The sequence below is a fragment of the Taeniopygia guttata genome, chromosome 26 (assembly GCF_048771995.1).
Source record: "Taeniopygia guttata chromosome 26, bTaeGut7.mat, whole genome shotgun sequence".
Classification (NCBI taxonomy): Eukaryota; Metazoa; Chordata; class Aves; order Passeriformes; family Estrildidae; genus Taeniopygia; species Taeniopygia guttata.
This window is the reverse complement of record NC_133051.1, coordinates 3,967,912-3,984,433: the sequence shown is the minus strand read 5'-3', so window position 1 is coordinate 3,984,433 and position 16,522 is coordinate 3,967,912. Positions and strand designations below refer to the sequence as shown.

Sequence of the window (16,522 nt, the reverse complement as noted above, 5' to 3'; positions counted from 1 at the left end):
CCCCTTAAAGCCCCCTGCCCCAAGGAGCCTTTCCCAGAGCCGCCGCTCCCCGCGCTCCCGGCACTCCGGAGCTCAGGTAGGGCCCGGGGGATGCGCTGGCTCCGGAGCCCGCAGGGACCGGCGGGGGGCTTCGGGGCTCTGTGCCGGGCAGCCGTGCCCATGCACGGAGCATCGGGAGCCTCCCCAGCGGGTTGGATTTGCCCTTTGTCTTTTGAGCCACCTTCATGTGTGCCCAGGTGGCTCAGATGGGTTTTGGGTGCCCAGGTGGCTCGGATGGGTTTTGGGTGCCCAGGTGGCTCAGATGGGTTTTGGCTGCCCAGGTGGCTCAGATGGGTTTTGGGTGCCCAGGTGGCTCGGATGGGTTTTGGGTGCCCAGGTGGCTCAGATGGGTTTTGGCTGCCCAGGTGGCTCGGATGGGTTTTGGCTGCCCAGGTGGCTCGGATGGGTTTTGGGTGCCCAGGTGGCTCGGATGGGTTTTGGGTGCCCAGGTGGCTCAGATGGGTTTTGGCTGCCCTGGTTCTGGGAAATCTCCGGGGCTGCCATCCCCTGTGCCTCTGCAGTGGACAGCAGGGATGTGATGCCCACGGCCAGCCTGGCCCTGGCTCTCTGGCAGCCCAGGGGGTGGGTTAGGGATGAGATGCTCCTATGCCTGGTCTGACCCTGCCAAGCAGTGCTGGAGCAGGGACATGACCCATTCCTGGAGCAAATGGTGGGAATGGAGAGCTCCATGTCTGGGCAGAAACTCAGAACTGTGGAGAATTAACTTAGCCCCAGAGTTGTGAGCAGCCAGCCCTGAGCTAAAGGATAGGGGGATTTTGAGGAGTGTGAGGAATATCTGGAATGTTGAAAACACAGCAAATTCTGGGAGACTTTTTGTAGTCAGTGCACTATTTCCTCTTTATCTCTGTAATGTCTGCTGGGTTCTCCTAATTCTATCAAATCAAGATTTCCAAGCTTTAATGAAAAGGTTTATGTGTTTCTGTGCAGAGGATGCATAAATATTTCCTGGAGCCACTTTTTCTTTTGTGCACCCTCTTAACAGCAACAGACTTGTTGCTGTTCCCTCAGCTCTGTGGGATCTAACAGTGTCTGAGGGAGGAGGGCAGTGAGAGTGTAGGAAGAGGCTTTCACACTGTGGGGACCAGGAACCCTCTTCTCCCGTGGCATGAAATGATTGTGTGGAGCCTTGGGTGCTCAGATTTGGCCAAACTTGGGGCATCAGGACCATGCTGAGCCTGGGGAAAAGTGGGAGCTGATGTTGGTGGGGAAGCAGAGATCCTGGGGATGGTGCTGGAGGGGGTGCTTAGAGCCAAGCCCCGGACCCATCACAGGAAAGGGAACAGTGGTGGCAGGACCAGGTAGTGACCCCGAGGCAGAGGGGATCAAGTTCTGCCTTTATTTGTCTCCAAAAAGCACCTTGTGAGGAACAGTGAGATTAGAAACCCTCTGGAGCCATGGTTATGCCAAGGTTCCCCTCCTGGAATGCTCCTTTCCCATGCCTGAGCATTCCAGCCCTGGACCCAGCATCCTGAATAAGCGCTCCTGAGGCCTGGCCTCCCCATCCCGGGTAATAAATGCCTGACAGATGTAGCCAGGAGCAGTTGTTCCCAGACTCTGGGTAGCAGGAGCCGGGAAGCCTCGCTGCTCTGGGAACAGGTGGTTCAGCACATGGAAGTTATTTCTGAGCTGCCTTGTGTCGTCTTGTGGCATCTCAGCCCTGCTGAGGGCTGGCATGAGCAGGGGACAGGGCTGGGCTGGGCTGGGGCTGGGGCTCTGGGCTGCTCCAGGATGTCCAGGGATGGGGCTGGTGGGTGCAGATCTCACAGTGCAGTGCTGGGTGAAGGTCAGATGAGGTGAGATGATGAGCAAAGTCCTCCTGAGCACAGCTGGGAGAAAGATGTGCTGGGAAGATGTTTCTGCAGAGCTTTTAGCCCTAAAACAAGGGCTAGATTTCTTAACCAGGCTGTAAGTGGTTCCTTTTAGCTAGCAGGGGAAAAATGCACCTGCTGAGCCCAGGCTGCCCCTTTTCCTGCAGCTCTGCACTTGCAGGCTGGGCTGGGAGGGTTTGCTGAGGGCTTGTGCTGTGCCTGGTGCAGGGCTGTAAATCTGAGAGAAGGGGTCGGCCCTGGGCTAAGAATAGTCAGGAAGCAAAACAAGCTGAGCACTGCAATGGGGTGATTTTCCTGTCCCCTGCGCAAACACAGCCCTGAGAAGGCTGGGCCAGGGGGGCTGAGTGCTCTGGACATGTTTCCTGACAGAGTTATCAGTGTCACAGGAGGTTGTGTCCAATCTCCTGCCTCCTGTTTGGGGCAAGCTGTGATCCTGGGACAGCTTATCTGTGATCCTGGGACAGCTTATCTGTGATCCTGGGCAGGCATCTCATCTCTGCTGAGATGACGCTGTCACAGCCTGGCTAGGGACAGCGGGAAGCTCCAAGTGCTTTGGAGAGAAGCAGCATCTCTGTGCCCCAGTCCTGGTGCTGAGGAACAGGCTGTGCTAGCCCTTATCTCACTTCTAACCCTCACTTTTTCCAATCTGCCTCAAACTCTGCCAGAGAACCAGGGATGTCAGACACGGAGGAGGTCACCGAGGAGTATGAGCAGTAAGTGGGGTGGTTTTAACCCCCTTTGTTTCTCCCTATTCCCATTTTAGCACTGCAGCATTGCTTGGGAGTGCTCTCATTGTTAGCCCAGCACCCACCACAGACCCCCAGCCTGTGCTCCTCTGCCTTGGCAGTGCCTGATCCCAGCAGTGGCAGCTTGTGCTGGGAGCTGTATCCACACCCATGGGCAGGACAAGGACGATTCGTGTGTTAAAAATGCTGCAGTTGAAACCTGTGAGACAGAGATGGGAAAACCCAATCTGCTGCTGCTGGAGTCCTGCTGCCACAAGCAGAGCATCACTCTCCAAGGCCCAGATTTGAGAGCAGCTTCTGCTGATGGAGGATGCTGGGCCAGGAGGCACCATCTGGGGAGATGGGGTTGGGTTATAGGGGTGAGCTCCAACACAGTTCCCACTTCTCATCCATCAGCAGAGAAAGGGGACCTGAATCCTCTGGTGTTTCAGTGCCACACCAGACCCATGTGTGTCACTAATTTGTCATCGTGGGAAGGGCTGTGCATCTCCCCCAGGGCCAGGGAAGGACTTGGGGGCAAAGGTGGGCTGTGAGATGCCCATTTCTGGGATTACTTCTCATGCTGCCCAATGGTGGGGTGCCCTGACCACTGTCGAAGTGCCACTCCAGACCTTCAGCCCCTGCTCTCCACAGCCTGTAGGGTGACCTGGGCCTTGTCCCTGTCCCCACTGCCGCCTGCCAGCCACCCACTCAGCAGCTGCCCAGCAGCCATGGCCTGTGCTATGAGGCAGGGGAGCCAGCCTTGAGGAAATCCCAAATTCACCTCAGCCTCACTGATGGCCCCGTTCCAGCAGCTCGATGTGACTCTGTAAATTCCTGTTGTGCTTTGCAGGGAGCAGGAAGGTAAGAGGACATGGAGCACCTGCAGTTGCCCTGAGGCCAAAACTGATCAGAGAAACTCCAATAACCTAAGGCTTCTTTCCCTTCTCTCTGTCCGTGCCTGGTGTGCTCTGTGAAGAGGAGTGTGTGGAGGAAGGTAGGACTTGCACCTGCAAGGACCAAGGGCCAAATGCGAGGGCTCCAGTGTTTTACTGGGGGGTTTGGGGCTCAGCTCCTGGGCTGCAATGGGCAAATCATGTCCAGGAAAGGCAGACGTGACCATGTTTGAGATGCCTGAACCTCATCAGTAGGTTCAAAACCAGACTGGATTTTCTCAGGATCTCTTTTGTCAGTGATTCTTTGACTCAATGCTGGACATGGGTGTTGGCTGAAGTGTGATCCCAATATCCCAACGGGAGCCTCTGCTGAACTGTGTGACAGTCGTACCCAAACTCAAACTTCCACCTGCTTCAACCTGAGATACAGCCCCAGCACAGGAGCTGGGCTGGGCTGGGCTGGGCTGGGCTGGGCTGGGCTGGGCTGGGCTGGGCTGGGCTGGGCTGGGCTGAGCCTCTGGCTGCTCTAGGGCACTGCCAGGCAAAGCACCCTGAGTAAAAGCAAAGAGAGGTGCAGGGGGAAGCCACTGCTGTGCTCCAGTCCTCATCTCATGCATGCCCAAACTCTGTGGCACCCAGCTAATCCCTGTGCTTATTCCTTCCCTCCTCCCTGGCTCAGAAGAGGAAGAATGGATAGAGGAAGACGACGGTAGTTATTGCACCTTTCATTATTTCCTCTCTCTGCTCTTGGGAAAAGTCGTGGGTAGATGTGTTCTTCCTCTCCCTGGTTGGGGAAAGGTTTTCTTTCATTCTTCCACTTCTCTCTCTTCTTCCTGCGCTCCTCCCATGCTCTGCTGTGCTGTGTGTCCAACCTCTGTCTGTGCCTTGTCTCTTATATCTGCCAGCCATGGTTTGCTGTCTTTGCTGTCTTCTTTTTCTTCCCTTCTGTCTGGCTGTCGCACCACGGGTGCTCCCAGGGCCTGCGGGCACAGCATCGCCCTGGCTCCGCTGGAGGAATCCCGTGGGGACGCTGCTCCCTCCAGTGGAAAAAGGCTCCAGCAGTGTCATAAATGCCATTGCAAAGGTGCCAGAGGCGCTCCTGGCGCTCCCTGCCAGAGCAGAGCAATGGAAATCCCTCCTGCCTTGCTGGGCTGTGAGGGAACGGTAGCATGAGAGGGGATGAGGGGCAAGCCTGGAGGTGGCGATAAATCCTTCAATTTAATTAATTTAGGGGGCTCTGCCCTGACGAGCACAGAGCAGCCCTGGGGTCAGGGTAGAGGGAGCCCTTTGTTCCCGAGCTGCTGCAGCTCCCCGGGTACCCCTGGGCTCTGTGCCACAGTTATCCCAAAGCAGGGGTGAATGTGAGGATAAATGTGAGGATGAATGTGAGGATGAATGTGAGGAGCTGCAGGGAGCCAGGGAACACTGCTGCTGCTGCTGCTGCTGCTGCTGCTGCTGCGCTCACTCTACCCTCATGCCCAGGTCAGGAAGAGCAGGTAGAGGAGGCAGAGGAGGAGACCACAGAAGCCAAGGCAGAAGGTGAGTGGGGGCTGTGCCAGGGAGCTCCGTGGCTTGGCTGGGCTATGCTCTGCCCCAGGGGGTGCCAGCTGGGGGCTGGGATGTCCCAGGGTGGCTGTGACAGGGGGACATCAGCACCAAGGGGCAGCTGTCCCCCAGATCTGCTGTCCAGTAAGGGGGTGTCAAACTGAGATGCCCTTCCCTGCTCTGTCTGGGCCCTACAAACACGAAATGGTGATGAAATATGTGAAATGCAAATTGTATTTGCTGGTGGCTGTGTCCAGCCCTCTGAAATAATGCCAAAAATGGTCCAAGCCTGTTTCACCAAGGGTCCATTGCCTTAGAGGGGGTTTCCAGAGGTGGGATTGAGCTCTGGCGTGTCTGATCATCAACAGAGCACTGGGTGTCATGAGGTGGCTTTGGGGCATGGTGTGTGACCCTGTGCTGTCACTTCTGCTGGGGCAGGCTCAGATCCCAGCTGTGACCCTGAGTCAGGGTGCTGGGACCCCTCTGTGCTGGGGGATGTGACTGCCCTCACCCAGGGGTGCTCATGTTCTCCCATTGCTTTTAAACAGAACAAGAAGATGAAACAAAAGCAGCAGGAGAAGGTAAAGCGAGAGCAGAGGAGAGATGGGTTTGGCCATTCCAGTGCTGATCCCAGTCCCCTGAGACACTGGGTCCTTGTAACAGGGTTTGGGTGCTGAATTTATTTGCTGCCAAAGGGACAATTGGTGGTAAATGGGGCAGAGCTGCCCTGGCCATATCCCCCAGAAGGACAGGCACAGCAGGAGGGATGGATTTGTGCCACCTCTGGCAGAAATGCACCCAAAATACAGCAGGACAAGGAAGCACTGCTGCTTTTCCAGCCTGAGCTTCTGCAAAACTTGTCTGGATTCCTCCTGGAGAGAACCTAGAGCTCTCCTGGCCACCATGTGAATGAGGGATGTCCCTCAGGGGCCTGCTCTCCCCCCATTCATCTGCAGGGATGGAGTTGGGGTTTGCAGTGGGGACAAGCCAGGGACAGCCTCTCCACAGTGTCCCTGGGCAGGACTGGCCACTGACACAAAGCATCGTGTTTTCCACAGGTGGAGAGGGAGACCGGGAGCAGGAACCTGGGGAAGGTGAAGTATCACCCTCGTTCTTCTGCCTGGCTGGAGGGTACCAGGGTCTGCTCTGCTCAGCCAGCAGCACCAGCTGTGCCTCAGGCACAACGTGGGCCGGGAGATGGTCCTGGTGAAGCTCCTGCTGCTGCTGGGGAGAGGGAGGGCTCGGCTCAGGGCGGGGTTTGGGTTAAGGTGTGACAGGAAACCCCTCGCTGATACTGACCTTGTCTTTCTGTCCTGCTGCTGGGACCTGCAGGTGAATCGAAGCCAAAACCCAAGTAAGTGTGGCAGGGTTTTCCCTGGGGCAAGGTCTGAGCCAGGGCAGAGCAGAGGCTCAGTGTGACAGAGCCTGGTCCATAAAGGACAGGGCACAGGGAGCCTCCAGGGCATGGAAACAGGGTGGGAGTGGGGCATGGAGAGAAACAGGGAGAGAAACGGACAACAAAACACAGACCATGAAGGGGACCCCGAGAATGAGGTCTTTAGGCAGCATTTTATATGTTCCTTGGGAGAAGCTCAGCTGCCCTGTGACCCTGCAGGTGGCAGAAGTGTGTGTGTGTATGTGTGTGTGTGTGTGTGAGCATCCCAGTCTAGGACACAGAGTCCAGGCTATGGCTGGCATGAGGCACATGTTTCCAGGAGTGCCACGGACTGAGCCTCCTGAGGGAGCAGGACTGTGAACCATTGCCAGAAGCCTGCGGGGTCCTCCTGGGATTCTGCAGTGTGGGAGGCAGATCTGCCCTCAGCCATCATCATCCCTTCATCCCTTTGTGCCCCTGCTGAGCACCTCCTGCCCTCCCTCAAGCCCCACAGGATGAGAGGATGCAGCTGCCTGTGCCAGGTCACTCTGCAGCACACAGTGCCCTTTGTGGGGAGCAGTGGGTGCCTGCCAGCTCAGGGGGCCTGGCAAAGGGCCCTGCCATGCTTTCTGCAGCCTGCAGAGTTATTCCAGCCATGCAGGAACCTGGGAGTGTTTTCCCGGGAATGCCACAGGTCTTCCTCTGTGGCTGCCCAGCTGGCAGCTCCAGCAGGATGCACTGCACTCCCTGTCCTCCAGCTGTGCCTGCTCTGCATCCCCGGGGGCTGCGGGTGGGATGGGTGAAGGGCAGGTGCTGTCCCAGACCTGCTGCAGCCGCATCGTGCTCCGGCTCCCCTTCCACTGCAGGGTCTTCATGCCCAACCTGGTGCCTCCCAAGATCCCAGATGGAGAGAGACTGGATTTTGATGTAAGTTATGGCCCAGTTCCCATTCCTGGGGTGCTGCCCTCCCACTGCTCCCCCTCAGTGTCTGGCAGCTGCAGGAGGCTCTGGCTCTTCGTGTCTGCTGCAGGACATTCACCGCAAGCGCATGGAGAAGGACCTGAATGAGCTGCAGGCCCTCATTGAAGCCCACTTTGAGAGCAGGAAGAAGGAGGAAGAGGAGCTCCTGTCCCTCAAGGACAGGATTGTATGTGTTCAGCCTTCCCCTCTCTGGCTATTGCCACCCTGTCCCTGTGGGCACTCAGCCACTGTCCCCTCCCCAAGGTCCTGGCAGACCTGGGACACCCCGACCCTGCAGGAGAGAGCCTGAAGGTTGAGCCAGACTTCTATGAGCCCCAGTGCCTGCAAACCATAAAATTCCCTGAGCTGGAAGAGACCCACAGGGGTCACTGAGTCCAGCTCCTGGCCCTGCACAGAAAACCATCCCACCCCATCCCTGGGAGCATTGTCCCAATGCTCCTGCAGCTCTGGCAGCCTTGGGGCTGTGCCCATTCCCTGGGGAGCCTGGGCAGTGCCCCAGCACCCTCTGGGGGAAGAACCTTTCCCTGATATCCATCCTAAATCTCCCCTGGAACAGCTCCAGCTGTTCCCTTCTGTCCCTTGCTCACTGGGATGCCCCTGGTGTGGCTGCTGTGGTGCTGCAGTGCCTGATGTGGATGCGCCTCTCCCCGGGGTCACTGTCCCCAGCCTCCCTGGGGGCTCTTGGGGCTCTCGGGTCAGGGATCTGTCCCTTGGAACACAGAGGATGCAGATTCCCTGCGGTGTCCAAGCCAAGGTGCCCTCCCTGTGCAGGAGCAGCGGCGAGCGGAGCGGGCGGAGCAGCAGCGGATCCGCAGCGAGCGGGAGAAGGAGCGCCAGGCCCGCATGGCCGTGAGTGTCCTCTGGAAATGCGGCTTGGGATGGGCTGGGGGAGTTGGGGACATGAGCTGTGTGTCCATCCACCACTGCTGACCGCCTCCTGACCCTGGCAGGAAGAAAGAGCTCGCAAGGAGGAAGAGGAGGCGCGGAAGAGGGCGGAGGAGGAGGCGCGGAAGAAGAAGGCGTTCTCCAACATGCTGCACTTCGGGGGTTACATGCAGAAGGTGGGACCCTTCCCAAGGGGGCTGGGATGGAGCCACTGCTGCTCCTGGGGAGGGCTCGGCCATGGGCTGACCTCATCCATGTGCCACTCTGGGGTTTGCAGGCAGGAGGGGGCCGGGAACTGTGCTGGGGTCAGGAGTTACAGGGCCAAAGTGAGCTCAGAGCTGCCCCGAGATCAGCTCTGCCCTGCAGATGGGCAGCTGCAGCCTTGCCTCAGGGACAGGGACGAGGACATGGACGAGGTGTCTCGTCCACTGTCGCCAAAATGTCCTCAAGGACCTCATGTGCTTCTGGAGTCCCAAAAGCTGAGGGTGTTGGGTGCAGAACTGGGGATGGGGGAGAGCGAAGGCTGGGCAGATTTCCTTCTCTCCAGTGGATCGATGGTTTCCTCAGTCAGAGAAAAAGGGTGGGAAGAAGCAAACAGAGCGGGAAAAGAAGAAGAAGATCCTCAGTGAGCGACGGAAGCCCCTGAACATCGACCACCTCAGCGAGGACAAGCTGAGGTGAGCACAGGCTGCAGGAGGGATGGCCCGGGCAGGAGCCCTGGGCTGGGTCTCAGCTCCAGGGCAGGATCCTGGGCTGGTTCTCAGCTCCAGGGCAGGAGCCCTGGGCTGGGTCTCAGCTCCAGGGCAGGATCCTGGGCTGGTTCTCAGCTCCAGGGCAGGAGCCCTGGGCTGGGTCTCAGCTCCAGGGCAGGATCCTGGGCTGAGGGCAGCTCCTTGGGGCTTCCAGCTGAGGGGGATGGGCTGTGACAGCCCATGGGGGACACGGGCTCCAAGGCTGTGCAGGGCCACCATGGCCAGGCTGCGGCTGATGGCACCAGCCATGAGAGGGAGCCAGGGTCACACGGGTGGGACAGGTGTCCCCACATGTCCTGACCTCCCCTGTGCCTCTTGTCCTGAACTCACTGCCTGGATAGCACATCCTTGTCTGGGAGCCTCCCGAGCCCCATCCCCGGGAGCAGATGAGGGGTTGGCATCAGTGCCCCATCCTGGCACTGAGCTCCCTGGGAGCCACAGCCCTTCCCAGCACTGTCCCCAGCTGGCTCTTCCTGCAGGGACAAGGCCAAGGAGCTGTGGCAGAACGTTCATGACCTGGAGGCTGAGAAATTTGACCTGCAGGAGAAGTTCAAGCGGCAAAAATATGAGGTGAGCCCTCTGTGAGGCAGAAACACGAGAGGGCCTCTGTGATTTGTCCACCCTGTGTGTTCCCAACTGCTCCTTCTGCTCCCCAGCCAGGGGATCAGCTGGGGTGTGCAAGTGATCTTCCAGCTCCTGGGGATGTGTACCTGGCACCACTACAGGGCAAACACATCACAGCCAGGCAGGAGCGAGCCCTGAGCAACCTGGGACAGTGGAAGGTGTCCCTGCCCATGGCAGGAGGTGGAATGAGTTGAGCTTGAAGGTCCCTTCCAACCCCAACCATCCTGGGATTCTGGGATTCAAAACCCCATAGGAAAACTGCTGGGGAAAAGAGAGCAGTGATGCATCTTCAGCCAGCCCTGGTTCCCAGCCTGGGGCTTCTTGTCAGACCTCACCATCCACCATTTCTTTTTTTTTTTTATTGCCCAACCTCACCACCCACCATTTTTTCTTGCAGATCAATGTTCTTCGAAACCGCATCAGTGACCACCAGAAAGTGTAAGTGGCTGCACATCCCTCCTCCAGCTCCCTGCTCCCCAGTTCCCTCCTATAGATCTCCCGCGCTAAACCACCTCCTCCCCTCCCCCTGCTGCTGGTGCCCGGCATTCCTGGACCTGCAGGTCTGTCCCAGGGACCTCAGTCCCTGCCGTTCTGCTCCTGACAGACCTCCATGGTCCCACTGCCACCAGCTATCCCCCTCCCCAGAGACCCCAGCAGGGGATGGACCCCAGGGGGAACCCACAGAAAGCATGGGAAGCTTTGTATCCTGTGGGGTCCTTCCAGTCTCCAGCCACCCCATCCCTGCAGGGGCTCTGCCCAGCATCTCAGGAAGCTGCTGGAGATGCCAGCTTGTCCATCAGGGGTGGTCCCATGGGCTGTGGGATTTGTGCAGGCCCGCAAGGCCAGGGGAACCAGTGCCGTGTTCCCTGCATGTGGCTGGGGAACCCTTCATACGAGGGTGGAAGAGGGCATTTCACCCCTACTCCCAGGAGCAGCCTGGTGCTCTCACATCCCCATCCCACTTCCCCTCATGTGGGAGGTGCTCAGCCCACCCCATGTGTCAGGGGCAGCAGTTCCCACCCACTCACACCAGGTCTCTCTTCTCTCCTGCCCCACCATGGTGTGATCCTGCAGCAAAGGGTGAGTACAGGCATTTCTGAGGGCTGTGTGTCCCTGCATGGGTGCTCTGTGTGTTCCTGCACAGGTGCTCTGTGTGTGTGTGTGTGTGTGTGTCTCTGTGTGTGTGTGTCTCTGTGTGTGTGTCTCTGTGTGTGTGTGTGTGTTCCTGCACAGGTTGCACAGGTGCTCTGTGTGTGTGTGTGTGTGTTCCTGCACAGGTTGCACAGGTGCTCTGTGTGTGTGTGTGTGTGTGTGTGTGCATTCCTGCACAGGTGCTCTGTGTGTGTGTGTGTGTGTGTGTGTGCATTCCTGCACAGGTGCTCTGTGTGTGTGTGTCTTCCTTCACAGGTCCTCAGTGTGTCCCTGCACATGTCCCGTGTGTGTCCCACCCCACGTGTGTTGCAGGGACAGCAGGACCCCAGGGCAGGAGCAGGGCTCAGGGATGAGGCAATCCCAAGGATTGGCAGCCAGAAATGCCCTTCACTGCCCACCCAAACCTCCTCCCCTGTGCTGCCCTGTGCTGGTTAAGGCGAGCGATAGGCTGGGCCCTGAAGGATCCTGCAGCTGCACTTATCCCTCTCCAGCCACAGATGCAACTTGTCAATTCTTCTTGGAACAATTCTTGGTGGGGAGAGACATGGGAAGGAAATGCTGGGTCCTTAGAATCACCTGGCAGCCGCATGAGCTTGTTCCCAGAGAGTCCCAAGAGACTTTGACTCAGGTCCCAAGGTTTACCTGGGGCCAGTGAAGACCGTCAGCCCCAGAGCGTCGGGCAGTTTCCAACGGGAAAAGGCTGCAGGACCACTGACAGCACCACCTCATCCTCCCTGTGTGGCCACTGATGATGCCTTTTTGCACCTGCTTTTCCTCTTCCCTTGCAGGTCCAAGGGTGCCCGTGGGAAGACCATGGTGGGCAGCCGACGGAAGTAGAGGCTCAGGGAGAGAGGAGGCCAAACCTCAGGAGCTGCAGTGGCTGCACAGAGCCCTGGCTGCAGGAATGGGGGTTCCAGGGGGTAGAGGCCTCATGAGTGTCCCATCTCCACCCCCCAGTGTTGTTGTGTCTGTAAATAAAGAGGTGGTGAGGGGGTGCAGATGTGGTCTCCGTCCTGAGGCTCTGATCCCAGAGAACACAGGCTCAGCACAGCTCGAGGAGTTGCCCACCTGCTCTCCAAGCTGTGAGAGATCACAGCAACCACCCAGGACCCCCCAGTAACTGTCCCTGTGCTTCCAAGCATCATCTCAGCTACAGTCCTTGGCAGGTTTGGTGACAGACCTCAGTGGTCTGAGATGCTTTTCGTGTTGCACTTTGGGGCAATCCTTGTCATGGCCACTTTTTGTTCTGCTTTTACTGTACCAGAGCCCCACTGGCTCCTCTCTGGTCACAGCTGGCCCTGTGGCACACCATAGACAGGGGCACCGCTTCCAAGCCTCTGGGCCCATGGAACAGTCACTAACTCACCTTCCAGGCTATATCCATTCCTGTTTCTTGCTCTTGGTAAAGGCCCTGACCAACTGTGTTTGCCTTCTCTGCATGTTCCTGACAGCATGCAACAAAGCCTTGAGATAAAGCTGTGTGGGGAGGCTGCTTCTCTGTGCTTCAGGGGGCAGATCTCTTTCATCTGTCTGGGAATCTGCAGCATGTCACACGTGTGCTGTCCCTGGGGACACGTCACCTGCAGACCTCCCAGTGTTCCTGGCAGATCTGGACCTGGATCTGGATCTGGACTGACAGCCAGCCCCAGGCACCAGAGGTCCTGGAGGGCTCTTATGCTCCCCTGTTATGTTAGGACAACCTGTCCCATGCTGATGATAAGGCAAAGTCCAGCATCTGAGAAACCTTTCCCAGAGTAGTGGGGATGGGAGGATGCACAGGGTGGTGAATCTTGTCCCTTGGCAAGATGTTTTCTGTCCCCCTTGCTGGGGCTGCCTCTCCTCCCCATCCCTTGCTTGGTGATGTGGGGGTTCCTGCAGGTTTCTGCCATGCGCTCCTGTTGGATGAAGATTTCTTTTCCCAACTTCAGCACACACCACCAGGTTTTGGGGAATAAGGCTGAGGGACGCTCAGAATCAGTGAGGCACAAGTGGAGGACAACCAGCTCCCCAGCACCTCCCTCCTCAAAAGCGGGATGGGGAGGGCAAAGGGGAGAGCTGGGTAGGTGTTGGAATCTGTGGGTATTGATGATCCCAAGATTGTAGAAAGTCTCTGTCTGTCAGCCCTGCTGCCAAAGCAGAAGCCATAATTGGTCCGTGCTGGTTTCAAGGTTGTTTATTCTGTTTATCTCTAACATGTTCTGCTGCCCTGCCGCAGCTCTGTCCTGCAGGGCAGCGTGTGGGGCTCTGCCCTCAGTGGGATGGTACAAACATTAAATACCAGAAACTACCTGTGCTGGATTTACAATAACGTGCCAATATCTGTCACCTACTTTGGACAGTGTGTCCCCAGCCTGAACCAACAGAAAAATGCCAACACCACAGTGAAACATGGAGGGCATGAAGAAGGAGGAAAAGGACAAGGCACACCCAATTTCCTCCATCTTGTCCCCTCTGAACCCCTAATCTAGAAATCTAAAATTTTACTTTTGCACCCGTGTCACTCTTAATTATTACTTATATCAAACACTCAGAGCTGGTAATTCATCCTGTAAGATTGAAAACTCTTTTCCATGGACAGAGATCAGAGACAGTGTCTCTCGGGGCTCTGTACAGGGGGGTTCCTGACCCCTGCCAGGGTCCCAGACCTGCCAGGGCAGCCAGAGGGAAGCCCTGGATTCCCACAGGTAGGGTGGCAGTGCTGGGACATGGAACATCCAGAGGGTGCCTGAGTGACGGTCAGTGACATTTCCAGCCTGCCTGATGCTCGGGAACAGGAGCCGGGAGCGCTCGGGGCGGTCAGCTGTGTCCGCTTTGGCGAACAGATCCCTTGTGCCGGCTCTGGAGATCCATCCTCACGGCCTTTCCCGCGGGCGCGGCAGGGCGGGGGCACCGGGCGCTCCCCGCTTCCCACAGCGCTGCCTGTCCCGGCAGCTCCGGGCCCGCCTGGCACCGCCGGGCACCGCCGGGCACCGCGCCCAGCCCGGCCCATCCCCGCCCGGGCATTGCCGGTGCCCCGCTGCCGTGCTCGGGAGCGGCACAGCGGCAGTGGGGCGCTGCAGTCCGCTGCGATGAGCTGGGGGCTCGCAGGGCGCTGGAAATGATTTATTAAGAAAAATATGGATATTGATCTAGTATCGATATCCAACTGTGATGGACAAAAGCTCTCGAACAGTTTAAAGTTAGAAAGTGTATGTTTATTCGACGCCGGGTGGCGTGCGGGATAGCTCCCAAATACACACCGCACCTTCCAGGTGATTACAGAGTCTTTTTATCCATACAAGTATTGAATACACAAAATACAAATACATATTCATAATTTTGGTACATCCCATTCCCTGCTTCCTATGCTAATCACTCCAAAAGCTATTAAGCATGCGTAGTTTGTCCCTTGAAATGGGTTGGTGGTCCCTTTCATGGGGAGGGGTCCCAAAATGAGGAAGTAAATGAAGTCTTCCTCGTTCTGACCTTTCTACATTTTCAATGCAAATATGACAAATGAACTCTTGGTAGAACTCCCATTCCTTGTCTTCAATTGGTTTCAGAACAGAGGAGGCCCACAGTTGTCTTATGTTCCTAAAAGCTATTTATCAGTTTCTATATTCTTCATTATAAACCCAGCTAACCAAACATTGTGCTGACAAGCAATTAATTATTAGTTAACTACTAACTCCTAACTTCATCAAGGCCTACTCATTTATTATTCTTATTTTAATTAACTCTAGTAAGACTTATTTCTCTTAGCTCCTCAAAATCTCTAAGTGCCTTAAAGTTTACGTTTCAGAAACATCCCGGGTGTTGTGGCGGCTGCAGGATGGATGCCGCGGCTCGGGAGGTGGTGCCGAGCTCGGCTGGAGCACGGCACAGGTTCTCTGCCCCGGAGCCCTCTGCAGGGGCTGCAGCTCCTCCCGAGGGGCAGCTCCGATCTCTGCTCTGTGGGAGCGGCGACTGGAGCCGAGGGAAGGGTCAGGCTGGAGATGAGGGAAAGGTTCTTCCCCCAGAGGTGCTGGGCACTGCCCAGGCTCCCCAGGGAATGGGCACGGCCCCGAGGCTGCCAGACCTCCAGGAGAGTTTGGACAGTGCTCTCAGGGATGCCCCAGGGTGGGATTGTTGGGTGTTTGTCCAGGGCAGGTGTTGCTGTCGAGGCAGGACGGGAATGAGAAGACTGACTCAGAAGGCTGTGAGCGTAAAACTCCAATTTATTCAAAATACATTGCTCTTTTATACAGAGTTCTCAGTTTCTTTCTTTGACTGAATCTGAGTCCCACAAGCAGGAGTTGGACTGGATGATCCCTGTGGGTCCCTTCCAGCTCAATACATTCCAAGACTCTGTGATGTGCTGCTGTCAGAGTGAGGGAGCCCAGGAGCAGCCTGGGGAGGCTCGTGCAGAGTGTTCACAGCCTTGAAGTGCTTTGTTGTGGAGATCTGAGCAACCCGGTCTGTGGAAGGTGTCCCCGTCCATGCAGGTGGTAGAAAGGGATGAGCTCTGAGGTCCCTTCCAGCCCAATCCATTCAGTGATTCCGTGTTTGCAGTGCTCTGCTGTCCCCCGGCTCTGCTGTGTGCTGTCCCTGTCCCCAGGTCAAGGCACAGCCTCTGGTGTGAGGGGTAGGGAGCCCTGCCCTTCCCCAGCAGGGCACCTTCCCGGGAGCTGGGGGTGAAACATTCCCTGGCAGGCTGCAGAGGAGCAGCATCTCTCCCACAGGACGTGGACCTAGGGTGACAGAATTCCCTGCCTTGGAAGGACCCACGAGGACCACGGAATCCAGCTCCAGCTCCATCCTGTGGTCCTTCGAGGAGCCCTTTGTGCAGCACCTCTCTGGAGCACAGCTCATAGGAACCAGGTCAGCCTGAGCCCTGGGGTCAGGCTGTGTCCCACGGAGCCTGTGCAGTGCAGGCAGCCAGGAGCCCTTGGCTGCTCAGTGGAGACACTGGAGGAGCTGCAGCGTCTGTGTGCTGTGTGCAGCACAGGGCTCGTGTGGCACACAGGGCTGTGCCCTCCCCGGGCTGGTGCCAATGTCCTGGCAGGAGCCCAAAGCTCCAGAGGCTGCTGCCAGCCCAGGGTCCAAATCCTTCTCCCACAGTGTCCAGCACAAGTGTCCCAGCACTGCTGAGAAGCCCAGCCTGCAGCAGACTTGTGCTGCCAGGGCTCACAGACCTGCAGCTCATGGTCTGTCAATGCATTCCATGTCAGGGTGCTCCCCGGGGTGCCACTGTCCCCATGGGGTGGGATGGATGTGAGGAAGGATGCATTTGGTACTGAGAAGGTGCTGATAAATGCTGGGACGATGTTTGGGGCTCTCCTTGTGCTCTACAGCAGTGCTGGGAGTGAGGCAGCCCCGTGCTCTTCTCTGCCTGCTCGAGACTCAGAACAAAGCCACAGTGAAATATTGCACAGCCAGGTGCTGCCACTGCATCCCACACAGGAGCTGCCTGCTCATGGCTTTGGGCAGCTCCCGTTATCCAGGGGTGCTCTGGGCAGCACGGGAGATGTTGGCATTGCTGTCCTGGGGCCATCTGGCCAATGCATGTCCAAGGAACCAGGGTCAGGCCAGCGTCCACAGCGTTATGGGCCAGGACGCAGCTGCAGTGGGACAATGGAGCAGAAGCTCTTGAAGCTGGAATTCTGCCAGGGCCCCAGGGTCTCACTAGATGGGATATGGGGCCTCTCATTGGAGCCATCAGTTGGGGCACAGAGTGAGG

The 16,522-nt window shown here is 57.3% G+C and overlaps 1 protein-coding gene across 4 annotated transcripts; it reads left to right on the top strand.

Moving 5' to 3' along the window:
* The first annotated feature begins 2,564 nt into the window (after positions 1-2,564).
* Positions 2,565-15,052, top strand: TNNT2 (troponin T2, cardiac type). 4 transcript variants are annotated; one of them, XM_030292118.4, is made up of 17 exons: positions 2,565-2,602; positions 3,468-3,478; positions 3,594-3,611; positions 4,190-4,219; positions 4,993-5,049; positions 5,604-5,636; positions 6,114-6,149; positions 6,388-6,409; positions 7,297-7,357; positions 7,461-7,577; positions 8,183-8,260; positions 8,362-8,472; positions 8,864-8,973; positions 9,528-9,618; positions 10,070-10,110; positions 10,747-10,752; positions 11,613-11,802. In XM_030292118.4, the coding sequence occupies exons 1-17, from the start codon at positions 2,565-2,567 to the stop codon at positions 11,659-11,661; spliced, it is 909 nt and encodes a 302-aa protein (XP_030147978.4). In that variant the 3' UTR covers positions 11,662-11,802. The 4 variants fall into 4 exon arrangements, with proteins under 4 accessions (XP_030147978.4, XP_072774892.1, XP_030147979.4 ...); XM_072918791.1 differs by lacking the exons at positions 2,565-2,602; positions 3,468-3,478; positions 4,190-4,219 and having other exon boundaries at positions 3,515-3,611; positions 10,706-10,752; positions 11,613-15,052; XM_030292119.4 differs by lacking the exons at positions 2,565-2,602; positions 3,468-3,478; positions 4,190-4,219; positions 10,747-10,752 and having other exon boundaries at positions 3,517-3,611; positions 11,613-11,822.
* Positions 15,053-16,522: the final 1,470 nt, after the last annotated feature.